This window comes from Pogoniulus pusillus, chromosome 18, assembly GCF_015220805.1.
Source record: "Pogoniulus pusillus isolate bPogPus1 chromosome 18, bPogPus1.pri, whole genome shotgun sequence".
NCBI lineage: Eukaryota > Metazoa > Chordata > Aves > Piciformes > Lybiidae > Pogoniulus > Pogoniulus pusillus.
Window position 1 is genome coordinate 7,112,111 of NC_087281.1, and position 26,838 is coordinate 7,138,948.

General features: G+C 42.1%; 2 protein-coding genes and 1 long non-coding RNA gene across 3 annotated transcripts in view; 1 reads left to right on the forward strand and 2 right to left on the reverse strand.

The window, feature by feature from the left end:
• The window catches only part of KCNK5 (potassium two pore domain channel subfamily K member 5), a 34,921-nt gene extending 22,344 nt beyond the window's left edge, over window positions 1-12,577 (reverse strand). Inside the window, exon 1 of the mRNA XM_064158314.1 lies at window positions 12,392-12,577. Within this exon, the coding sequence (XP_064014384.1) occupies window positions 12,392-12,577 (186 nt within the window). The remainder of the gene's footprint in view (window positions 1-12,391) is intronic.
• On the forward strand, window positions 12,555-13,622 carry LOC135183380 (uncharacterized). Its single transcript, XR_010305543.1, has 2 exons — window positions 12,555-12,628; window positions 13,388-13,622. It is a non-coding gene; the product is annotated as an uncharacterized LOC135183380 (long non-coding RNA).
• Window positions 13,623-15,003: 1,381 nt separating this feature from the next.
• Window positions 15,004-26,838, reverse strand: part of KCNK17 (potassium two pore domain channel subfamily K member 17) — a 114,040-nt gene continuing 102,205 nt past the window's right edge. Inside the window, exons 6-7 of the transcript XR_010305544.1 lie at window positions 23,988-24,090; window positions 15,004-16,380 (exon numbers count right to left, since the gene is read on the reverse strand). The gene's annotated coding sequence lies outside the window, so the exon portion shown is untranslated. The remainder of the gene's footprint in view (window positions 16,381-23,987; window positions 24,091-26,838) is intronic.

The window sequence follows — 26,838 nt, forward strand, 5'->3', positions numbered from 1 at the left end:
AATAAGGCCTCAAAAGGATGTTTTGCCCAAAAAAGGCTGGACCTAAGGACATGCTACTTCTTCCTTAGCAAGGCAAATTGAGGCCAAGAGAGCACTGCTCATGTGACTTGACAGAAAAACTGTTACCTTAAGTGTGTATTAATTAACTCTCTCATGGCTGCATTGGTAGCTTTTATTCTTAGAAATTAAATCAAGAATGTGATCACACCTCTAAGAGAAAGCACAGAACAACTTAAGGCCACTCTGATCAGAAGTTTTTTGGCAAATCAAACCATTATAGTTGAATAATTAAGTTTCCAACACTTGCTGTCCTGCTGCTAACCTCCTTACCGTGAGAAATAGCTAACTGCACACTTTTAGTGACCTCCTGGCCTAGATGTGTGAAAAAGACTGAACTATTGTAATGAGAAAATGATTAATTCTCCAACAAAGTCCCAAGTTTTGGAAAAGTTTAATTTTAGGATGAAATGTGAAGTAAATAGAGACTCGAGTAGTAAAAGCCCATTTAAAAACCAACCAAATTATTGAGCTCTACTTCCATTCTGCAGTACAAATAGGTGTTACTGTTTCCTCTGGAAAAAAAGTTCTAATTTGTAAGGGTATTAACCTCTTGGAGGCATGACAATATTTTTACAGCATGCACTAAGACTTGCTTGTGTATGATGTATAGCACAGTTAATTTTCCTATAAGTCATCATTTACAGAACAGACAACATGAGTAGTATTAATGGAAAGAGATCAACAAGGTTACTTCCTTTTTGTCGCCTTCTGCAGAGTCAAATAATAAGTGAAACTCATAATTCAGCAAATGACTTAACTGGAAACTATTTTCTCACTGCAAAATGAAATGCTAAAGCTTACCTATTTGTCATAGTTGCAGATCCTATGCTTTAACAAACCAATGCTGCTTAACTTTATCCTTTCAACTTATGAGCAATGGATGTACAACAGTTTTGTAATGGCAGCGGGCTTCTTTGACAGATCATGACTGCAGAATTTAATGGCTGCTATCAATTTTTCCCCCATCAGTTTCAGGGCTAGATTCCAGTTTAATGAACTGTTTAACAAACTATTTTGATGAAAAGCAAATCCAGTGCTTCACCAACATTCCTTTACTCTTGCGATTAATGCAATTATAGAATTGTTTCCTTTTCACTTTCCCAAGTTCCACATAGACATATTTTGAAGACAAATTATCTAAAGGTTACTTCTGCATGAGAACTGCAGCTGTTCTGCAGATGCTGAGTGTCCCAACTTTTCTTTGGCATCTGATTACTCTTATTCTGAAATAAAACCCGTCAGACAATTTCATAGCTCTCATTAGTGCAATTCAATTTTGATGGCCCCCCTGCCAATATTCTTATAACACTTTTCCTTGGCTTGAGAAGAAAAAAAAAAAAAGTATTTCAACAACTTTTAACTTGCATCAGCTGAAATTAAGAAGTTGAAACAATCTATAGTAGCAGATCAGTTTTCCTTCCTATCTGACTGCATACATGGTGACTAAAGCAGCCAACTCCCCTTTAAAAAGAGCTTTGGAAAATGCTGTTGTCCTCATTTTAGAGATAAGAAAGTGGAAGCAGAAGAGTAGAGTTTAATCAAGCCCTCACACCAGTTGGTGACCTGTATTATGCAGGGTTAGGAGCAGACAATGTTTACATGAGACTATTGCAACAGAGTTGGTACCGATTGCATAAACAAATGCTAACCCATGCAGCAGTTTGCTTGTCCAAAACAATACATTTCCATATAGCTGCAACTGATCTAAGTAGAGTTAAACTAAGCCAAAACAATCCTAGTGTCAATAAAAAAGTTTGCTCAGATTAATTTACCAGATGGGAAAGGGTTGGAAGGGGAACTTTGAAGTGTTCCAATTGTTATTTTCCCCCCTCATCCAAACAAGACCACAAGACCTGTAGCAGCAACCCAGAAGCACAGTTAATCTTTCAAACCTCCCCTTCCCCCCAGTAAATGGTGTAATCTGGAATATTTGGGCAGAAATGCCTTATTAGTATACTGAATAAGTGAAAAGGGAAATCAACTTTAAAATGCTGCTTGCCCCACTCCCTGCCCACACACTTTCCATGTATGACAACAGTTCATTACGACAAGCCAAAACACAGGTGTAATCCACGTTTGACATGTTCACTTACACAGGCTTCAATAAGCCTTTTGACTCAGTGACTGAAATGCAGAACACAGTAACATTCTATTAGGAAGCATAGTATGATCTCTCTCCTTTATAACTATGCAAACAAACATGCTTCAGATAAGGAAATTTACAGAACTCAATTTGTTAGAATACTCTAGAAACTGGAGTTTGTTTCTTAGTAACTAGAACCAAAATGTTATAGGCTTTTGGTTTCATGAGCACATCCATTTGATCCTCAAATTTCAATACAGTATTAAAGATCTTGCTTGTCTGAAGACAAACTAGAAGCTGCTGCAAAAGTGTGTTAAGTTTCCTATCTTAAGGAGAAACAAGTGAGAAAAAAAAAGTTTAAAAAACCAGTTCCAGTAACAATTGTTACTTATTTGACAGTTCATGGAGTTTACAAAACATTTGTCCCAACAGCATCAAATCAAACCAATAGACTAAAAGTGAACAGGTTTGTGAGGAGCAGGGTCACCAAGTGTAACATTTTTAATTCATTAGAATTTTGACTTACAGAATAGGAGCAAAAAAGAGTTACACTGTGGGCTATTAACACTTTGTGACAGGACCTTTACTAAGTCACCTTGTTAAGGCAAATAAACAGTGAAGTTTCCAGGACCAACCAAAACTTTATATAACTGCGACCCCACAAGTGTCTCTCCCTGTACTGGTCCATCAATCAGGCAAGGCAGGCTTCCAACGTCAACATGGACAGGATGCTTTGTATGAATAGTAAAGCGATGGGTTTATGTTAAGAGGAGTAACATGGGGGAAAATCCTGCCTCAGAAATGTTATCTGCTTTGACACTCCTGTTACTATGTATTTAGGTTTATCCAGGGCTTAACCTGCAACAAAATTTTGTTATGTTAATGTAAATCCCTTCAACACTAGATTAGCTAAAGACTGATCTTCGAGGAAGATTGGGGAAGGAAAGGAGTGTGCTCTGGATGAATGCTTTCAAATATAGAGATCAGCCAGCATAGTTAAAGCAAGGCAGAAAGAAGTGCAATCAGTAACTAAGTATGCTTGCAAATAGCCTGATCTAAACATCCTCAGACCTGTAGAAGCATAACTTGCCTAGCCTATCTCATTTCTTCTGCAGAGAAAGTGAATAGCTGGTGATAGCATCCATTTGTTGGTTAAGAGCTGCCTACGCACTAGCATATTTCTTAAGCACAGCTGTCAGCATACACACAAACCCCATTTTTGCAGGAATCACACACAACAAGTATGCTCGAACACAATATTCTGCTATTCTATTATGTTCAGCACTATATTATCAAGTACACAGAAGGGGCTTTCTTCCTAAGGCAGCTTTCAATCCATAACTTTGACAAAAAACAGAGCAGATATGCAATCATTTTCCAATGATCTTTTCAGTCTTTATCACATTTAGTTCCAAGTCAAAAAACAATGGTAAACAAGTCATTGTATATAGCCTGTAGAAAGTCTTTTGAGTAAGTGGTAGTTAACTGAAAAATACCTTTCAACATTAAGACTACCAAACTCTGCACTCCTCCAAATTCAGGAAGTTTGCTGTCACTTCTAAACCTCTAAGACAAGTTGAAGGCAAGAGTAATTTACAGCATTGACATGCGGTGTGCCCTGTCACTTCTCAACTGTGCCATCCCTGAGGATGTAAGAAAGTCAAACCACTTTGCTAGCTTCTGGTTGTTACAGTCTCCTCCTTCTTAGCCTGGATTTCCTGCAACTGACATCTGACCGTTCAGCATTCATCTATTACCTTCTTAAAAGCTGAGAAAGAGGAAGCACTTGCACACTGCTAGAGAACCCTCTAGCTTAAAAGTGCTTGGTTATGCAAGATTCTCAGAATCATCAAAACCACAGAAAAGATGCAGTTACCTCAAATAAGTGAGACGGTTTTCCTGAGAAAGATTAACAGAATCCAGCTGAAAGCACAAAGTCAATACCTAGGGTGAAACAATTCCCCCCCAAAGTGTTTCTTTGCTAGTAAACAAGACACAGCCCAGCTGTGGAGACAGCTGGCCAATGAGCCATCTAATTGTAACGCAGCTGAGCATGCATTCTTAAAACACGTGCAAATAAAGCTCAGGCAGTCTCAGAGCTTGAACTATATTTTACTTTTCTTAAATGCAAGATGAAGATGTCTATGCTCTTTTCGTTAATCAGGTTGACAGACCTTAGAGAGACTACATAGCAACTTCATGAACAAGCATAATCATGCTACAGTCACAATTCAGCTAAGATACTACCTTGAAAGTCCAATTATTACCATCACAAATCACATAGAGACATAATAAAGTTAGCTACTGTTTTTTTTCTGCTACAATAGATGCAACCTCAATGTTTTTCATTCTTCCCCTCCCTTTGCTGGCTTTCTACCCCAAAAGCTGTTAACAACAAGAAAAGTCAGAAACATGGAAGTAGCATTTTAAAAGAGCAAACTGACAGTGGTGCAGGTGAGAAGCTTTAAGAGTGCACCAATACCAACAAGAAATAATGATTTTCTAAGCGTCAATGCCAGTGCCTTTCAAAAGCCCCCGGGCCAAAGAGGCAAGCCTTGATTACAAAACTGCTCTTGTGTCATTCTGCAGGCAAAGACGCACCACTTAACACTGGCTTGAAGGATGAAATTCTTATTTAACTAGAAAGTTACCACAATTCAACTATTTAACTTCATTTTAACTTATTTGCATTACAGTGCATGAAGCTGCTTAGCAGTAATAGCAACAGCTGTTGGTTAACTATTTTAACATATAGTATGGTGAGGGTTCCAGCCAGACTGATGAAAGAAAAGCCAAGGTAGAAATTGGCACCACCAGCGAGTTTGATTAGATGTCTTTTTATACAGCTACTTGGCTCCAATCACCTCCCCACTGCCTTTGCTGCCTGGAGGAGACTCAGCCTCACTTCTCTCATTGGCCAGAACAAACATACCTACTACAGGTGCTGCTTCTCTAACATGGGATCACACATAATTATTGAGAAACTTTTCCTCTAAAGCTTTTTTTACTCCCTTGAAGTGGGTTGGCAGTAATAGAGAGGAGCAGCAATGTAAGCACTTGGAGGTCATACAGAAGTCATCAGCATAGAATTTTGCCTTTTAGCCAAGCCACCAAAAATACTGTGTAATATCTGACTGCTTTCTGCCTCTGGACCGTCTCAAGTTCCATTAGCTATCACTCATTGCTGCCATTATCTTATGGTTGACTTTGGAGTCCAAATTAATATTAAACAACTGCCATCTTTGTTTCTAAGAAGGATCAGAGTTCAGATACCTGCCATAGTCCAACTGGAACCTTTTTTTGCACCTGTTGCAACCTCAAAGAGACATACAGATCTGCATTTTGTTTCTCAGCAGCTGGAGTCTGCTTACACAGTATCTGTAAGATGCCAGCATAGAACAAAGTCAGCTTAGTATCTGCTAGTTTTCTCAATCACAATTCACACCTACCTTTTCTTTAAGGCAGAAATATAGTCCTATAGGTGTGGTGACCTGTAGCAACTGATCTTACCAACAGAGGTGAAAACCCACAGGCCTATCACAGGAAACACTACAGAGGCATACTGTTCGAAAAGCAACTTGATTTCAGATTCAGAAATTATGATACACAACCTACTACTGGTTTCATAGTCCTTTTTTATCACTCATGTTTCTCAAGAAAGCAGTGCATGAGGACTGAATTTAAAACATTTCAGAAGCTACTTGGCACCTAATAGTGCCTTTTATCCGTTAGAGTTCACACAACACAATACCAAAAACACAAACAAAATCCACCCCTTCTTTACCGATTTGACTGTTAAATATGAGCTTCTACAGCAAGGAACATCTAGGAAGGATCTATCCTGACTGCAGTGAAAGTGTTAATGAGTACACAACTAACACAAAACATAAGATGGATGGACACAAAAAAACTGGCAGTCTGACAGTCTCTGCTAAAAAACTTGGCATTTTAGAGACAATATGCAGGATCAGCTGAGAAACCTGAACCTGAACGAACACAGGAAATACAGGGAGACAAAGCTAAGCCTACAGGCCTAAGTTATCCCTTCAATAAACAGAGCTAGTAAAAATGCAGAGTGTATTGCATGCCATATTTCAGGGGTTCAATCCGCATCTAAGTGTGGCTTTCCTGAAGGTATCTGTAGCACTCTAGAGACCTTCACATGCGAGTGCAGATTCTGAACTCATATACTCCATGAAGAAACTGAAATACTTGCTCATAAGCATTCAATCCATAAGACCACAGTCAGCACCAAAGTAAAATCTCTGCAAACACCAGCACTGTGATCAGTATGGACCATAGTACCGAAGCACAACACCCCTCTCACTTGCTCCCCCGAGACTGCCAATCAATTAGAATGCAGCTTGTTTCTGGTTGTACCTTACCCTGTTGGCATCTGTTTGCAGTACCAGCACAAGTTATGATCGCTGTTAACAGTATCCAGACAAAAGCAAAACAATAAATTTTGTTTAATTAGTATTAATCAAAATTTGTTTTTAAAAAAGGAAAGCTATACAAACTCATCTTTACCCTGTATGTTCACTGGTTACAGAAGGTATCTGGCAATAACTAGTTACACAGTATGAACCAAAGCAGGGATTCCAAGATCTTTCAGGACAACGAGCTGTTGATGGTCAGTAAATTCCCTTGAATGTCATAGTCCCTAGAGCAGAGCTTGTCAGAAAACACACCTAGCAGCAGAAAGTAGCATGTCAGGTAATACACATATTCTGTCCTAAAGTAACACAAAGATAAATTACAAGCACTGAAGGATGACGTCCACAGCATAAAAAAAAGGCCCATAGCAGAAAAATTATAACTTCTGATCGATTGCTATTGCTCCATCAGCAGAGAGTTGCAGTGTATGCACTTTAAGCTTTGTTTAACTATGTTCCAAGAAAGTTTAAACAACGTAATGGTTAAACAGGGGCGGGAGAGGGGGGGAAGAAGGAAAAAAAAGAATACACAACAGAAAAGCATGCATGCTTACATGCAAAGTTGCATGTAGAAACAGACAGAGAAAAACTGTGGATCAGCATACTGCTGCCCTGTCCTCTTTCCTTCTCCCAACCACATACTGCTGCCCTGTCCTCTTTCCTTCTCCCAACCACATACTGCTGCCCTGTCCTCTTTCCTTCTCCCAACCACATACTGCTGCCCTGTCCTCTTTCCTTCTCCCAACCACATACTGCTGCCCTGTCCTCCTTCCTTCTCCCAACCACATACTGCTGCCCTGTCCTCTTTCCTTCTCCCAATCAAGTGCCAATGTCTGTAACTTATGGGGTGAGAAGCCTGGGTTAATAGAGAAGAGTTTACAGCAGTCCTGTATTTTCATTTTGGTTCATCCCTGCTGAATTTAGAGGGTGCAGAATACATTTGAAAAATCTAGCATTACCTACTTCTCAGGCAGAACTCTCAATTTGTGCTGTCAAGTTTCTATCTGAGAGGTATCAGCTGTAGTTATCAACTGCTTTGCAGTTAAAGATGTTCTGTTGGCAGTCTCTTGTCCTTGTCTGATAGCTGCTCAGCTTGACTTTGTTCAGCCCATTCAGGAGTCTTAGCCTTGAAAGAAACGGTTCATCTGACATTCCAACTAAGAAATTCAGTTTCATAAATCAACAGAAGAATATAAATTATGCTATTAAGTTTATGTTGGGAAAAATCACTATACAAAATTTAAGCTAAAGCCATAATTTCTTTATTAATGTTGAGCTAATCAAAAGCATTTAAAACCTAGCTTTTGTAGGGTCAAGGAGTATTTCATATAGATTTAAACTTCGAGGTGGGGGCTTGGAAGTAAAGCATTGTGGAAAACTGTGCTCAGAATCACAGGCTATTTTTGAAGTCTCATAAAACTGACAAGCTCCAAAAATAAACAAATACAGAAACTTCAGCATCCTAAACACAAAACAAAATCCTGTAAATGCACTTGTCGGTATGTGAGTAGATACCATAGTCTAGCTTTAAAAAAAGAGGGGAGAAGCTACTATTAAGCCACTTGAGTGTTATTTCCATTAGCATAACCCTTCTGTGTGGCACGTATATCCAGCAGAAGCTCTCCTTAAAAGTCTTCCAAATATTTGCTCACAGCACTGGGCTTTAAGTCTAAACATTTAGGTTTTTAAAGTTATCTCTCAGGCCTGTTTAGAGTCTTGCATGCTTTTCAAATAAAGATGTCAATTATTTGTCCTTATACTCAGCGTGGCTGTCTACTTCTCCTAAATAGAGCCAGCAGTTTCTTTCTAAATTTTACTGCTCTGTTTTTAAAGTAACCATTTTCACTCGTCTTCAGGTAAGACCTTTCTTTTCACCAACCCTGATGTTTATCAATGGGCAGCATTTAATTATTTTTATGGCTTCGGTGGGCCACTAAAGGAGACTTCCCAGTAAATAAAATGTGACTGAGTGTTGGCGAGACTTTAGTTCCTGTGAATAGTGACACGAGGGTCAAGAGGGTTCCTCCTTGCATGAATAGCTCCTTTATCATTAGGCTGATGTTTCACAATCAGGATGGAGCAATAAAGAGTAAAAGTAAGGAACTGGAGAAGAGGGAAATTACTGAACTGGCTTACATTGGCTTCAGTCACCAAAACTCATTTCTGCAGCAGGGTAGGCAAAGGTATTATCACTGTGGATCTCTGCCTTCTCTTCCTTCCTACAGAGCCTCAGAACTTCTGGCCACAGCAAAAAGTCTTTTTAATAAACAGACAGAAGTGTTACACTATTCTAATTCCAATAAATGTGGCAGAGCTATATCACTATTAAAAACGTTTCTTTCTGCAGATATACCATAGCATTGAGACATTTCTATTCTAAGGTTACTATACATAGTGGGGTCAGATTGCACAGTTTGTGCCAATACATCATTGGGGCTGAGTATCTTGGAGGCCTACGTAAATTGTTGTGTAAAGCGTCTCAGACATTTTCATCTGAGCAATCAGCTTTACTTGGAAGACAACAGGCAGGCAGCAACCATCCTATCCAAGGTCCAGAGACACTTTTTAAATCATGGTCTATGTATCACTGGCCCAAGGAGAGTTTAAAGTACTTTCTTTAGCACATATTTATAAGTTATATGGCACATAAAATAATCAAAAGGAAACGGATTCTTCACTTAGGAGACTTTTAAAAGAAGTTCATTTTTAGGCATTTCTCAGGATTGGGGAGAAAACTTTCTAGCATATCTTACAATATCCAGCTTTTGAGGTTTTGCAGTATGATAAATGCATATAGATAAGTATTTATTGCAATATATTTCTACTGCAATGTGTTGTAAAAATCTTTTTGTTTTGGCAAACTCCAGACCGCATTTAACAGCCCACTTAATCACTTAAACTGTTGGTAGAGAGATACTAGTCTGTATGTGAATTGAAAGCCTGTGTTGATAACCTACTTGTGTTTTAAAATCACACTACAGATCTCCCTTTGTAGCCATTCCAAACAGTTTCCATTGCATACACCACTAATGTAAGGCTCAGTTGAACACAAGAGTTAACCTGAGTGAGAAACAAGGGCAGCACAGACTAATCTCTGTGATGTCACCTTTCAGAGTGACATCAGTATTGTTAGCTCAACTTTTCACAGAATCCTTGCATATGCTAACAACCATGTAACATACAGTTGATTATGGTGCTTGAACTTTAATATCCCCATTTTAAACAGTGGATAAAGTGAATGTTAGCAAAGCAATAGCAAAGCTCGGCATAGCTCTGTAGAGTCACCTGGGTGTCAGTGGTGACTGAACACAGAGACAAAAGGCTCTGGTATGAAGGTTGAAGGCTACTTTAAACAAGAACAGAGGAATTAGTAAAGTCATGCAAAATCCCAAGAACAAGTTCAGGGAGTCCATGGAAGAGACTCGGGAACAAAACAAAGGTAAGGATTTGGGGTGGAGCAGGAATTGCACATTTTCAAATAAACAACACTCTGGATGGTAAGAGGATACAACGGATGCTAGCGACATTTCAAAGATTCAGTAGAACCCAACAGAGGCAGCACAGATAGTGGGTGAGAAAGGACAACCACAATGAGTATTCCTGATATACTTTACAGCTTACTCAGGACGAATTTCTCATTCCTCTCCACCCCAGCTTCCTTTAGGTACACTACACTTCACTCTGCCTGCCATTCTCTTCTGTAAGAAATACAACTCCTTCTCTTTCTATCACTTCTCACATAGAAGTTGAATAAGAATAGGACGAAAACTACAAGTCTGGAAGAAAGGAAGCAATGAAGTTTCTGGTTACCAGCAAGAGTTAGAGTGAGACTCCCATTTTAGCTAACCTGAATTTAAGACAGCAGGATATCAATTAGGAACCATTGGACCAGCAAGACAGCACAGAAACTAAAGTATAGTTGAAAGTAGTAGAGAGGCAAAAGTGAAATCACATAACCATAAGAATATCATCAGGAGCTAACATGCACTGAAGAGGAGAGGACCTCCACAGTGTGACTTGGAGAGACATTCAAAACAAGTATTTTGATCTGGCCATAGTTCATATCATACTACTGTTTTTTACTCCTCACTGCCCTGCACCCATCTCCATCCTATAGTATGCTCTGTCAAACCATCCAGTTTAACGATCTGCCCAATAATTTTATACTTGTAATTTTGTTTTTTAAGCAAGACCTTTCGGACACTTCAAGATTAATTGTGATGAGGACCACAGGGAAAAAATACAGCTGACTATTTTCTAACATCAACCTGAGTTTCATCTTAAATTGAGCCAGAATCTATATTCTCCACTAGGTCTGTATTAAGTTAAGTATGCCAAGCTTAAGATACCTTCCAATCAATTTTTTTTTCTTGAGGATGATAAAACAGGTTTGGGATTTAACCCAGCATAAGATTTCAGTAAGATTTGAGAACAGCAAAAGCATACTCCAAAAACCCACGGTACCGCTTTACTTTCCAACATCCCTTTATAGTGTCAAGCCTCCATTTGCCTATCCATCCACCATACACCACAAAAACACATTTAATAGGGTACTGAAGCAGTAACAATGAGGACACTGCCACCAGAAGGTTCTGCTATCCGAAGCAGACAAAAAGCAGCCACCAACTGAAGTAGAATTTAAAGCACAAACTTCTAGGAGCTCTTCTATGCTCACACAGCATCAGTTACACCAGCAGAACTAATAAACCATTTTCTCAACCTTCCACACTTTAGAAGCCTTTTAGTAAATATAAAAATAATTACTAAACCCACATATCTGAAACATAACGATCACAAAGCCTAGTTCATATAACTAGTTCTGAAATCATGTCCCCACACATGTTGGTGGGCTACTTTTTCATGGTTCGCCATCACATGCCACAGTGTTTTAATGGATACCGCATCTGTAAAAAGGTACTGACCACTTTTTAAACCGCTCTACGATTTAACACGTGCTATTTATTAGTCATTAGTTTTGAAGGGTAATTCTGCCAGCTAAGCAAGGTAGGACGATTATCAACTCCTTACGGCTTGGACAGAAGTCATTCTCCTGAAGTGCAAAGTGGCAGCGCAAGAGCTACAAGCATCCCTCCCGTGCGAGGCATTCAGCCTTTCCACCAGTTACCCCAGCTGACCTCCGGGACCTGCCCTGCATTCGGACCCTCAGACACGTCTTCCTCACAACCACAGCACTCAGTAAAAAACAAAGAACCCCAAACCAGCCAACCAACCAAAACCACCCAACCCCCAAAAAACTAAACAAGTCACACTAAACACAAGAGGGGCAAGACGTTTGGCCTCACCTTCCCTCCCTTCCCTCCAACACAACATTCACTGAGGCAGAAGAAACCACCCCGGCTGCTAAAACAAGAGTCGCATTCACAGCTACTTGGTTTAGCAGCAGATGGACTTGTGGGCGCAGCCTCCGAGCGCGAATTCCTCCAGCCCCCAAGACCAGCCAGCTAAAACCAAAATTAACCCCAAGCTCTTTTACCATTTCGGAGGGAAAAAGAGGAAACGCAGACTCATTTAATCGCTGTCATTAAGTGGCTAGGAATGGTTAAGAGCTTTCCCCGCACTGCCGCTGGAAGGACAGTTAACAGGCACCGGGCTTTGTAAGGATGCAGCCACGGGGTCGGTCTTTCCCGGGGAGCCGCCAGGCTCTCCAGCCCGGCAGCGCTGGTCCCGCCTGCCCGCCCAAAGGCGCCGTATTTTTCGCTTCGGGGCGCCCGGCAGCACCTGCTGCTGCCGCCGCCCGCCGCCGCCACCACCGTCGCCTGGCACCCACTGGCCTCGGCCGAGTCCGTTGTACCTGCAGGATCTTGTCGAGACCCTCCTGGCCCAGGCAAGGGAACTGCTTGAGTAGCTCCGTCTTCTGCCGCTTGTAGTCATCGGTAGCCGAGCGCCAGTGCGGCTCCTCCAGCACCTCGAAGATCGCCGCCCCAATGGACAGGTAGAAAATGATGGCCGAGGTCAGCAAGGGTCCTCTGTCCACCATGGCGCCGGCGAGAGGGCAGGCGGGCCGGGAAGGCAGCCCCACGCTGCAGCTGTGAGTGCCTGAAGCCGCCCTGTCGCTCCCCTGACACCTCTGCCTTCGTCCGCCGTACCTCCTCTTCTGGCCTCTGCCGGGTTCCCTTAGTCTTCCACACACTCTCCCCTCCCACTCCCTTCTCCTCCTCCCTCTTTCTTCCCTCCTCTGCTCCACTTCGCTTCACTCCACACCTCCCCGACTGCCTACTTCTCCCAGTATTTTCCCCTCCCTCCTCAGCAGCGCTTTGAATTAGGTGCCCTCCCGCTTCCTCCCTTCACCCGCCCGCGCATGCGGGGCTACTGCCGGGGGAAAGGCCGGTGGGTCGCCCCGGCGTGCTGCCCAACCTGCTGCGCTCTGGGCTGGCCCCGGTTAGGGGCGGACGGTCTCGGCAGGACGGGAGAGTGGTGGTTGGCTCTGGCCATGGCCCGCCAGCAAGGGGCCGCCGCGGGGGACGGGAGTGAGGCCGCGACCTCCCTCCTCCTCGCCTCCCGCTCTGCCTGCGCGGCCGTTGGGAGCGGGTGTGGGGCCGTTGAGGTGAGCGCGGCCCGAGGCGCCTTCCCCCTGGAGCAGGGCTGGGCCCTGCGCTCGCAGCCGTGGGTTTGTCTCGAGTTTTTTTGGGGGGGTTGTTTTGTTTTGTTTTTGGGGGGTTGGTTTGTTTGTTGTTTTTTTTCCTTGGTTGGCTGTTTTAGGTTACCTCCCCCCCAATAGTTTTCCTCGAGCCGTAGGAAGAAAGGGTTAAAATTCCTCACTTTTATTCCCTTTTTTTCTCTTGCGCAGCTAGGTCTAGCGGAGTTCCTCGCTTTCGGCAGTGAAAAGCGATGAAGACGAGCTGCGCCTTTCCTGGATGCAGTGAAGTCTGGGAAGGCAGGCGAGCAGGACCTCTGTGGAGAGAAGCTGGGGGATCATTCTCTGAGCTGTTCTCCATACATTTGCAGTACAAATCCTTCACACCAGGAGCTGTGTCTGCCTTTCTTCATGCATTTTGTATGTTCAGTAAACCTAACTACGCGCATCCTGTGTGTGCCTGTGTGAGTTTGGGAGCAAGAGAGAGACAGCAGTGAGTGCTATGAGGTGCTCAAAATCCTGTGCGAGTTGGAGTTCACAGGAGGCTCTCCCGGTCCGTGAAGCCTTACCCAGCAAGGAGCAGCATGCTTACAGCCACAAAAGACTGCACGCCCCTCCCCACTCACACTTAAAAGGCAGAAGCGAGACAAATCGACTAGTTTTGAATGAAAGGGGCTGCAAATGGGCTTAAATGGGTCAGGGAAAGAGCAAAGCAGTGAGAGGATTTAGCTATGTGTTGTGCGCTCTGGCAAAGCAGGCATGGACATAGTTTGTCTTATAAATGCTGTTTTTATGAGGATAACTTAACTTTCTACCCCTACCCCAAGAGAAAAACGCTCAAAATCACGGAGCTATCAACTGCATTAGCACTAGGGATTTGCGGGTGTATAGGTGTGTCAGCCAGAGTCAACAGATCAAAAGACTGAGATAAACCAGCTGAAATTTCTCACACAGAATTAACCAGGTTGGAAAAGCCCTTTGAGATCATCGAGTCCAACTTTTGAACCAACTAAGCCATGGCACGAAGTGCCTCATCCAGTCTCCTTTCACATACCTCCAGCGACCATGACTCCACCACCTCCCTGGCTAGCCCATGCCAATCTTTCTGTGAAGAACTTCTTCCTAACATCCAGCCTAAACCTGTCCTGGTGCAGTTTGAGACTCTGTCCTCTTGGCCTATCACTGGGTGCCTGGGAGAAGAGACCAATCGCCACCAGGCTACAACCTCCCCTTAGGTAGTCGCAGAGAGCAACAAGGTCTCACCTGAGCCTCCTCTTCTCCAGGCTGAACAACCCCCAGCTCCCTCATATGGATATAGTTGAAATGGAAGGAGGAAAAACAGAAGGACAGAAAAAAGTAGAAAATATGTGAAATAGTATGACAAAACATAAAGGAGAACATGTGAAAGGCAAGGGAACATGCCTTGGTTAGGAGGTATCTGTAAAGCTCTGAATTATACCCAATGGATGCCCTTGTGTGAGATTGCCCACAGAAAATGGCACGGCCCCTAACTAGTGCTTCCTAATAACCTGTATATAGTGCTCAGAAAATACATCTGCAAGAGGTTCCTGACATCAGGACTGTAGAAACCACAAAATCCACAAGCATGTTACGTGATCAGCATCACTGTCTTTGCATGGGATTCCTCAGTTATGTAAAAGAAATATGATGAAGAGGAAAGGATTGACAAATCTCAGTAATTAAATATTTAAAATATATATATATATATGTGGTAGAGGTGAAGTAGAAACATCATAATAAAGATTTAAAAAATAACAAATGCCATAGAGAAATGATGGTTATTATTAAGGAAAAAAATAGGGGGATAGTTCATGAAGTTGCAAAGCAGAACTTTTAATTAAAAGGAAAAGAAGAATTTCATGAAGCATAATTACTACTTGAAAATTATTCCCAGGTGTTATCACTTGATCCCATGCTCCATGCAAAACTTGAAATGCCATTGGCTACGTAATTTGAGCATCCATACTAACAAAGTTAAAAACTGTAGGGTATGTAAATGCTCATGGCAAGTGACTGAAAAGTATTTTGGAGGAACCCTTCTCGTAGGTGAACTACGATGAAGTTTTCTTTTTGGTGCTCTTGCAGCTTCTGAGACATGTGCAAATGGTTAGGTTATTCCAACAGCAACATCAGTAGCCTGACACATCACAGCAATATCACACTTGTGTGTTCCTGACCCTGAACATCTGTGCTTTGTAACTTGAAGGTATTTGATTAAGTTTTGAAACGATACTCTCCTCCATCTGTCTTGAAGTCACTAAAAGGCCATTTATGCCATTGAAACAATATCCTAAACGCACAAGGAACAGCAGGAATGACCCTGAACCTATTGCAACTACAAAACACAGATGAGAGCAAAAGCACTTTCAGGCATTTTTTTAGAAAGTTTGTTTGCAATTTTGATCCAACTTCTGCTTGCCACTCTAAACGCCCAGTCACTGATTGCATAATTAGTACTCTCAGTAACTAAGTCAGTCAGTGTTTGAAAACAAACAAGCCTGAAAATCTCAGACCATTTTCCCTGTGTTGAAATGCTATTGCACTTGTTTGACTGTCTCCTGGTGTTTCTCTGAGCTTCAAAGAGGTAAGCCTGGTAAGGAATACCATCTAGAAGGAGTTTATTCCCTCAGTAACTATAGCCTACAAGTAGAGGTGATCCTGTTAGTATCAACAAACTTGTATTTAGATATTTCACTTTGATTCCTCTGTCTTTGGCAGGACAATTTACAAAGCATAACTTCACACTGCTGTCTGAGTGCAGCAAGAAGGAATGTTTTCTGTAGCTGGCCTCTCTTTGCACCTCCTGATCTAAAAATGCCTCTCCTGACCTCATAAAAGATTCCATATCCTTTTATTCCTGGCCCTTTTCTACTCTCTGTTTCCCTTTGATTAAACAGTACCCTTATTGTTAACCCACAACACCTGCCACATAGGCCCCATAGCTTTTCATGTTAGGCTAAGTTAATGAAAAGGCTGGTGTTATTCATTCAGAAGGTTTTGGATTCTGGTAATAAAATCAAGGGAGGAACAGCATACAGCCCTGTGGTGAGCAATACCACAAGTATCAATCATTTGTACTATTTGCATAGGTCATCATTCCAGGCTGTCCAGTCCAAAAGGAAGTCTCTTTCATCCAAGCTGTGTGTCTAAGACACATTTGCCGTACAGATGTTTCCTAGAACAGCCTGAAATGAATGAATAAATGTCAGAAACTGTTTTAGATGGAGCAAATAAAAGACACGGGCAAAGGAAACCTGCCATGTAGTGGCAATGACTGCACGTTGTGCTACAAGGCTCTCTTCAAGCCTCTGCCATTTTTCACCATGGAATTTATTTTTGGCTGCTTGATGGCTCTGTTCTCAATGGTGCCTGTCAGCTCTGCATTTTTCACTTTTCTTTATCCATTCCAATTTGGAGACCTCCATCATTGCTTTCAAGTCTTATACACCTAGCCATGTATGGGTTTAAGTAAGTTGAGGGGGCATACTATCGTGACAAGTGTTTTGGCTTCTTTGGTACAGGCTGGTGCATAGAGAAAGGGTAAGGCTGGTCTGCAGATGATGCAGAATTCTATGTAAGACATTTGTAGAAAGTTCCAAACTTCCCCATGACACTGTTTGTGCCTCTAGGGCTAAGAATTTACACAGAGCGTGTTTTGTGCCCCAAATATATGACAACAGGTACTAAATACTGTAAAAATAAAAACCTTTTCCAAAACAACCTGCATACCACTGCAACAGACTTCTTCACCCATGGACAGATAATGAGTGAACAAACACCACATGACAGATGTTAGTCATGCTGCTTAATGAATAACTGGTGATGAGTACAATACCTGTGTGGAATGTGTTCAAGGGAAAATATGCATTTGGATCATCTGGTTTTCACTAAGCTATCTGCAGTGTTCAAGAGAAATGTCTTCATCAGGAAGTCCTGGTAGTTCAGCATTTTTTTTCTGCTTGTGTTTCCTTGACTGCCTTGTTTCTCAGTCATCCAAAGCAGTCACTGGATCTTTAGAACTGGATGATGAAACCTGGCTTCCTCCAAAATATTACACAAAGGAAGCCTCTGGCCTTCTTTTTCTGCTCTACCATGGCCTCAGTCTTGCAGACAAACACTGATAGTATGAAATGCTTGTGATAGTCCTCCACACTGAAATTCATGTTAGTGATGTAGACAGTTCAGTTTACAGCTGAGCACAAGAACTCAAGTAAGGTAATATCAGTACCAAACCGTGTTTTGCCATCATTTTGCCAGCATTACTCTTATAGATAGTGTGCTCAAGGCTAGCTGAATACCGTGGTAAGAGTCACTGCATAATGCAACAACCTGTTGTTTTGTTATGTAAAACATCACTGTTGAGTCTTATTTTTGTGTCATTAAGAAGGATTTAAGTTCTATTTGTGTATAGTGATATGGATGAATGGCTGCTCAGTGCTCCCAGACTTGTTTCCCAAACCAGTTTACATTGACTTTTAGCAATCTCGTGTCATGCAGTGCTAGTCCTCTCCAGGGTTACACTGTCTGAATGTGACAGAAGCAGATTACAGGGCAGGGCAGGATTCAAAGAGCTGTCGGCCTTCTCTGTCTTGCAGTTGGTTGTGCAGCTGCATGTCAGCGTGCCAGGTTGTGCAACAGGGGCTCTTGTGTGTGATTGAGCAGTTCCAACATCCACATTGGGCTCCTCTCCATGCTCAGCATGTAGTGCTCACGTTTCGTTAGTCAACATGCCTGGGGAGCTGTTCCCACCTACCTCTTCCCTTTATAGAAACAAAATCACCACATCAATTTTGGCAGAAAATAAAGGTAGAGAGAATGTCAGTGCCTTTTTTTTTCCTTTAAATCTCTCTAGGGTGCATACTTGTGGGTAACAAACAAGGATAGCTATACACCCTAAATCCAGTGAAAAGGATCATATTCTTATCATCTATTCTCTTCTAAATGCTGCAGCAACTTCTTGCAAGATTACCTTGAGTCTTATCAAGGGGAAAAGAAAGATCAAGTAAGTAAGCAAGCAAGAGAGTTGGTGACATGCAGTTAAAAGAGTATGAATTTGAAAGAATGTCTTGCTATGGATGCCACTTGTTTTTTGTGCTTGGTGTCCTGGAATGAAAGAAGGGTCATGGCCCACACTGTCTCTATGCATGTGCCTCTCCCTTCCATGCTTAAGGGAGTTTTGTAAAAAACATCAGAATGCCTGGCATAGTCTACCTCTGCAGCCCTTTGCCTCTCACGTGGTCCCTTTGTGACCCTTTGTGGTCCCTCTGCCATCATGTGTGGTGTGGGGAAAGAACACAGCAAAAGCTGAGATGTAACACCCACAGCTGTCCTGCAAATGCTTGCAAGCTCCTGCTGGCTTTTAATTTTCAGTTTTTATCCTCCCAGACCATTATAAGGATAGATATTAAGAGGGTTTGGAGGCAACTTGGATTTCAGTGTCTGTTGTCTTCCAATGATGGCTTCCACATGCCAAAACCTGGTGTAGAAATAGCAAGCAAATCCAGGCCACTAGCAGATATGACTCTTAGGGAGGCAACTTGGCACAAAAATGAGTCAGAACATCAGGAAATAAAACACCTGGTCTAATGTTTCATTTAACAGCTAAACTGTTGTCACTGCTGTAAACAAAAAAAAAAAAGCTTTCTGCAAGTTATAACTTATTCTGGTCTGGTCTCACAGTGAAAACCATGCTCTTGGCTCTCAATGGCTTTTCAGAGGTGTGTGTGGAGAGTCACAGACAGTTGCAGTAACCCATGACTGAGGTGCAAGTCAGATGCTAGAGATTTTCCTTGTATTGTTTAGCATCTCAGCAGTGCTCTGTTACTCATTCTGTTCAATGAGGCCATTGAACAGAACTAGAACAAAGTCCTGGGAGACTGAGGGAGCAGTGAGTGAATGTGAGCAGATTCTAATTGCCCACACTGCTGCTCTTCTTCAGGAGCTCATGGAGGAGTCCTGGTAAATCAGGTCAGACTCACAATGATGCCAGCAATGAGGCATTGGAGAGGCCTGTTAAGAATCAAAGTTGAGGCAAATCAGAGAGCACCCCTAGCTATATCTGAGGATCTGGTACATCTGCAAAAATCTCTGAAGTAGTTGGTGGGGAGAGACAGAAAAGAGGGAGGGGGAAGGTAGCTCTGAGCCCATCAAGATGAAGTGATCTGGTGCTGTCCAAGGGCATTGAAACCAATGTTAACATTGCTAGCTGCTTTGTTTTTTTCACTCAGAGATGACCATTTGAGCTAGCCAGAGTTCCCTAGTGAATATTGCATTGCCAGCATGGGTTATAGAAACTAATGGTTAGCAGGATGTTAGAATTTTCACAACTCATTTAGCTTGAATACTAGTTACTTCTTTTGCTAAAGAAAGAAGAAAAAGGGAGAAAGAGCAAATAAAAACTACATGGGGTAGTTAATTAATTTTAAAAGATTGAGTCATTGAGGAGATGGGCGAACTCTGCAGATGACACTGCTTCAGTTAGGACAGAAAATTCAGTGCTTTCCTTGCATGTGGTTAAGATTTCATTGGAAAAAGGAAGAATATATAAATAATGGGACCAATCTGCAAACACTCAGGTCAGCAGCCTTTGCTTAAGAACTCTCACTGATTAAGGATAGTTAATATTGAGTCCCCAGGATAGGAGAGCATGGCTCTTAGGTCTGCCTCATCTCCTACCCTTGCTTCACTCTCTACTCTCACCCCTGATCTTTTGTAATTCAGTGGCAATCAGAGTTAATAAAAGGTGTGTCTGTGATCCTATAATTTGCATCATCATCTTTCATGATGAAATTTTCACAGGGGAGGAGCAGCAACATTTTGCCCAAGTTAAAGTTGTCCTGGCAATATATCAAGAAGCCTGAAGCCCTTAATTTTCGTAAGAGAGATCTGATTCCTGCAGCCTGTATTTGAGTGCAGGAATGTGTCCTGCAGAAACTACACCACCACTATTACCACCCCCCAACTCCCACTTCCAAGACAAGTCTAAAAGTAGTCTGGAGCTTAGTCTCTTGCATTACTGCCACTGTGTCACAAGCACATGGACAGGCCTTGCTGAAGTTACTGTGCTTCCTCTGTCACAGAGCACATGACACCTCCATCTGCCTTATCAAAAAGTAATTTTCCCTATCTGCTTTGAAGAAACTGAGCTGCTTTCACTAAACAGAAGTGGTCAGAACCTGCCTGCTGACGTTAACTGTGTTGTATGTTATTTCAGTGTGTGTGTATTATAAACAGGTGATAATACAACTTTGATTTTTGCTAAAGCAATTGATAGTTCTCCCAGTGCTATCAAAACATGATAAATAAGCAACGTCTAAGCCAGCCAAATAAAAAGCTGTCAGAAATGTCTCTCTTCTCATGTGCCATCTAGTGCAAATACAGCAGCCTTGCTTAATAAACAAGGCCTCATTTAATTCTGGGCTTGTCTCAACACTAGTCTTTTCCATGCACTTGGGACAAGATCATTAAACCTGCATGTATCAGCCAAAGACCTGCCTCTCAGATTTCCTTCTACTGCTGGGAAAGGCCCTAGTTACACAATTATACATTAACTAACAAATAGTTATTCTCAGTAGTGGGAAGTGAGTTATTGTGCAGCTCTCTGTTGGAGAGTTTGGATGCCTTCTATGAGATTAAATTCCTTTGCCCTTCTTTATGGTTGGACTGTTTGTAAGGCATGCTGCAATGCTGGCATCCAAACCTGCTTGGAGCACAATATGGAAAGATTTCAGTTGGAATATCCATTGTATCCATGATAGCATGTGGAAATCTGGCACCTGTGTGGGAAGGACATTACTGAGGCCCACAGGTAGAGCAGAAAGAGGATTTTGATACTCACTGGAACAGAAAAAGCTGATTTGGTCCTTCACTGGTAAGACAGAGTTAGAAAGTTGCTACAGCACTAAGTTGGGTATTGGAGCCCACAGAAGGGCTGTGCAGGCTGGTCACCATTGTGATCCTTAGGCAATAAGGCTGCACATTGAACAGATACTGCAGCTACAATTTTTGATCATTATCCAGAAAAAAAGTTGACTTTCATATCTGGAGTGACTAAACTAAATTGTTTTTTCTCCACTTAACTATGATGCAATCTCACATTTCTTTCTAAACAGAGATCCCAAGTTTTAAGATCTTTTCTTACTTTTTGGTAGACACTTTGTGGAGAATGTCTCTGAGGCTGGCATTTTTCTGTATCAGAAATGCAGTATTGTTATGCTGTGATTTGAACATAAAATCTGAATTCAGTCCTGTGTGGATAGCAGGATTTCATACCTTGAAACAACAGCAGAGAGAGGATGAAAATGCCTTAAATTATATTAAATGTACAATCTGGCACTGCTAAAGAGACAGATCAAATAACCTCTCTGTCTTTTCCATGTGTGACTTTTGCAGTTCTACATAGGCTTTTCACAACAGTTGAGCATTCCACATGAGGGCCAGGGTGCAGGGGTAGGGAAGAGCTCAGAATAACAGCCTGTCAGTTTGCCAACGCACACAGAACCAATATGCACCTTTCAGTTAGTCACTGCAGTGAATTATGTTTTCAGTTGTACCTTGCAGAGTGAAGAGCAAATAACTTTAGACTATAACACTGTCCAATCTGTTCCCCTATATGCACTCCTTTTCTTCTCCAAGGAATACACCGTACCATGCAGTAATGAGGGTGTCCAAATAACAATGGAAAGAATGACTCTTATATTCTCCTGAACTGACTTCGAAGTTGCATATCCAGTTCTATGCCTTTTTTGGTCAGTCTCTTTACACCATTAATGTCTAATTTTAAACAGACTGTGTAGGAGAAGAGATTCTAGTACACCTGATCCAACTTTTAAAGTCAGCTCCACAGAAAGGCAGACATTATGAAGAGGATAAAATCAGTAGAACTTTCCCTGCTTCCAGCACATTTACAATTGCTTAAAACTAGTCAAATCATACATTGATAGAGTAGGTAAAAATGAGAGTGGAATGTCACATATGAGCTGGAGTGCAGGACACAAAAAGTCATATGTTTCCTTAACATTAAGTGTTATATATGGGAGGCCACTTTGAGGCAGTATATCTCAATATTTGAGGCAATATAACTAATAAATTATCTTTTAGGCACCAATGAAAACCCACTGAAACCAACACAGGCCACCTGTGATATGCAAAGCTTTCAGCTTAAACAGTCACATTCACAAAGCTGAGCCATAAAGTCTAAAATGCCTCCAAATTAGAAAGGTTTACTGTTCTTCCTGGGGAGGGGAGTTTTAGGGACACAACTTATTCCCATGGAGCTCTTACAGTTGCTCATATTCTGTTTCTTCTCACAGTATGGACAGTGCTGCAGCTAGCAAGTCTTCTAGCTGGACAAAATGCCTCTGCTGTGATATCAGCATTGCCAGGCTAAGAGGGAAGACATTGGAACCAGATACATACATAGGATAAGAACGATAGTACTGGTACATTCTTTATTCCTCTATTGACTTTCTCACTAGGACTGTGCTCACCACATCCTGATGTGCAGGCCCATGATAAGGTTTATACAGCACCTGAGTTCTACTTAATCCTCAGTCTGGCTCTAAGTGGGCTATAAATTTTGTGTTATACTTCTGCACATGGGAGAATTTTGATTAAAGATTTGAGAGGAATGAGGACCTTTATTTTTAATTCTTCTTCTTAGTCTGGAAAGGACTGACAAAACCATCATGCTTAAGAAACTGTGAAGACAAAGAATAAAGGTTGCAACTACTACAGCAGGGGAAACTTTACACTATCACTCTGTCCTGTTTGAGTGGTCCACCTCAAGACACTGCTGATGCTCAGACAGTGTAGTTTCTACTCAGAAATGTTTCTGCTTGAGTGTCTGCTACATGCAGTGACAGTTAACTTTACACCATGACTCTGTCCTGTTTGAGTGGTCCACCTCAAGACACTGCTCATGCTCACACAGTGTAGTTTCTACTCAGAAATGTTTCTCCTTGAGTGTCTGCTTCATGCAGTGACAGTTAACTTTACACCATCACTGTCCTGTTTGAGTGGTCCACCTCAGCACACTGTTCATGCTCAGACAGTGTAGTTTCTACTCAGAAATGTTTCTGCTTGAGTGTCTGCTACATGCAGTGACAGTTAACAGAACATCCTGTCATATATGGTGCCTGGCACAGAGCATTGCTTTGCCTTTCCACCCTGCTGCTGAGTACAGGGGCTGTGATGATATTGGTCAAGGCTCCCAAATACACTGGCTGAAGCAAATACATTTCTCCAAAAGTAGTTCCTCCAAGACAAGCAAAATCCAATAAATACTAATTGAAAAACAAACAGCCCCTTAATTCTTTCAGATTTTTCCATGCCTGTTGGTCCACACAAGAATGTATTTATCTATTAAGAGAAATTCTGTTTAAGCAAGGGATGGATAAATTCTTCCATGCCTCTAAAATCCTCCAGGTCTTAGAGACAGCCTGGTCTTATCCTAACCGTCTTTAATACAAAATGAGTCTGGCTCAACCCTTTGCAGACCTCTGAACTCTCAGAAGTCTGCAACAGTGAGGCTTTGTGGGCAATTGCATCACGTGTGAGGGGAGGAGGTCAGAGGGAATCATCACTTGAGAATGCATGCCCAAATCTCAGCTCCTGTGCATGACCTGACACAGGGGCATGTCAGAACGTGCACAGAAAAGCACAGGGCGTGCCGCCGCTGGCAGACACATGCTACTGAACGAGGTTGCTTTGCATGCGAGCCTCTGTGGTTTCCTCCACCTGCTTCGGCTCCAGGCTTGAGCACTTCCTTTCTGCAGCTGACAACAGCTCTTACCTTGCAGGGTGCTACTGGAAGGGATGGGTGCAGTGGTGGAGCAGCAGCAGCAGAGTGAATCGCACTCAAAATACCTCAGGCTCAGCAGGGCTTCTCTTGGCATCTATGAATGGATAATGTCACTGCCATCACAACTGCAGAAATAATGACTGAGATTGACTTTTCCCTTTAAAAATGGAGAAGCTGCACAGTGAACCACGTATTTCTTGGATGCTATATGGCATGCCAAAAGGCTGTAACCTGTCAGATTTCAGTTTCTTTCTACCAGATCCGCCCAAGACCTTCTCTAATCTCCTGAAAATGTTGTGTCTTGTGTCTTATTGCTCAAAGATTAGTTTGTTTATGTTAGGCCAGAGAGGCTCTTTTCGAGAGAATCTGTTAGCATACAGGTTACTAAGCTGCTTGTAGCTTCCTCATGAAAGAGATGTTGTTCCCTGTTCCCTAGAATAGCACTGAAATTGTCGCAACAGTAAGTGTCCATTAAAGATGAAAAATAACTTATAAAATAGAATACATAGAATCACAGAATCATAGAATCAACCAGGTTGGAAGAGACCTCCAAGATCATCCAGTCCAACCTAGCACCCAGCCCTATCCAGTCAACCAGACCATGGCACTAAGTGCCTCATCCAGTCTTTTCTTGAAGACCCCCAGGGACGGTGCCTCCACCACCTCCCTGGGCAGCCCATTCCAATGGGAAATCACTCTCTCTGTGAAGAACTTCTTCCTAATATCTAGCCTATACCTACCCTGGCACAACTTGAGACTGTGTCCCCTTGTTCTATTGCTGGTTGCCTGGGAGAAGAGGCCACCCCCACCTGGCTACAATGTCCCTTCAGGTAGTTGTAGACAGTAATAAGATCACCCCTGAGCCTCCTCTTCTCCAGGCTAAACAGGCCCAGCTCCCTCAACCTCCCTCAACCTCTCCTCATAGGATTTGTGCTCCAGGCCCCTCACCAGCTTTGTTTGGATTCCTACATTTCATAGCTGAAGTGCTTCTGACATACTGAAAAGCACTTCTGTTCAAATACCGAAACAGTGGCTCTCTGTGCTCTCAGGAGGGTGCCAGCAGAAGTGTGAAAGAGGAAAGGAAATCTCCAGCTGAAGCAAGGAGGGGCAGTGAGATGACCGCTATCATTTCAACCAGCAAGAAAAAAAAGAGCAACCTCCAGCTGTTTCTGAACCACCAGCTCTTTTCTGTGCTAGGAGAATGCTACTCCCAGCCTCAGTTTAAATTTGTGTTTCAGAGAAGTAAATGCAAATGTCCCAGGTGAGGACTAATTGGTATGACAGAAAATGAAAGGAGCTCATGACACCAGGAAAGAACAGACTTGAAAAAGGGCTGAGTTTCATTGCCCTGCAGTTTGCTTTGAATTTGCTGAAGTTCAGATACATTCAGAGCTGGAGTTTTGGAAGAGATCCATCTCTCTTGTTAACTCACTTAACCTCTTTTGTCATGGATTGTTTATTACAGAATAGTATGCTTAAGATACCAAAGTAAAAAACACAGAAGAAGGAGTTGTGAGTACACTGGCCATCATAATTCTGTTCTTTAAAATGCTTTAAATGATTTGCTTAGGAAAGCTGGGGACAAGTACGTGTGAAGATATACTGTTCAAACCAATGAACTTTAACCACACAGATCTGCACATCTGAACAGATAACTACATCATAAGCTCAAGCACTCAGGCTAAAGCAGGATGGAGTTGTCAGGAACTTTCAAGCTGTGGACAGAACATATTCCAGTGAGTTGGAAGTAGTACAAAAGGACCACGGGCTGAAAAATCTTTTACCCTGCTTTGAGTTGCAAACAGAGTGGGATGTGGCCCAAAAATACACCATGAAAAGCTCTTTGAATTAAAGTAATAATAGAAATATGTCAGGTTTATACATTTTATCTGATGTTCCCAAATTGATTCATTAAGCATTATTTAGCACTAATTAAACTTAGAGAAGTGTTTTTACAGACAGCTCTGTTATGGTTGTGTGAATTACCCTGGGTCACAAAAGTAAACATTAAATAAATAAATAGAATTATAGACTCATAGAATCAACCAGGTTGGAAGAGACCTCCAAGATCATCCAGTCCAACCTAGCACCCAGCCCTATCCAGTCAACCAGACCATGGCACCAAGTGCCTCAGCCAGGCTTTTCTTGAACACCTCCAGGGATGGTGACTCCACCACCTCCCTGGGCAGCCCATTCCAATGCCAATTACTCTCTTCAGCTTCTGGCTTATCACAAGAGCCCAGGGAGGGTTTTTTTTGTAGCTAAGACGTTGAAAGATATGCACCTATTATAGGTGCCAGTGAATAAATCAAGAAAAGGATAGCAGACCATTGATTACTGTGAGGAAGATGTTCTCACTGCGTCCCCACCTAGTAAAGCCTGGGTCCAAATGTTTGCTGTCAGTTGCTAGAGACTCTGCTAACTTGACATAATCAGAAGCTAATTTCAGAGCTAATACTGTGCTAAAACCATATTTGTCCCATAGAGTGAAATCATGAAGCAAACTTAAGTCAATGTTTACTTCTACTGTTAAAAGCAAGGAGAAAGGGAGAGAACAGTTGGTGGCTGCAAGAGGGCTTGATAGCCAAAGACTAGTGTCCTTGCAAATCTGATAAATAACTGTAGCTTCTCGTAAGAGCTCCAAGGTTTCCTGTAGGATTCCTTTAGATAAGAATTTGAAGGGCACATGTTGCTTCTGAAGGTACATTCTCCTCCCAAGGTCCAGCATATGAGCAGAAACAACACTTTTTAAATTAAAAAAACAACAACAAAAACCCCACAACTGTTTGTCCCCCCTTCTATTTATTTTGTTATAAAGATGGGCTGTCTACACTCTCTTAGA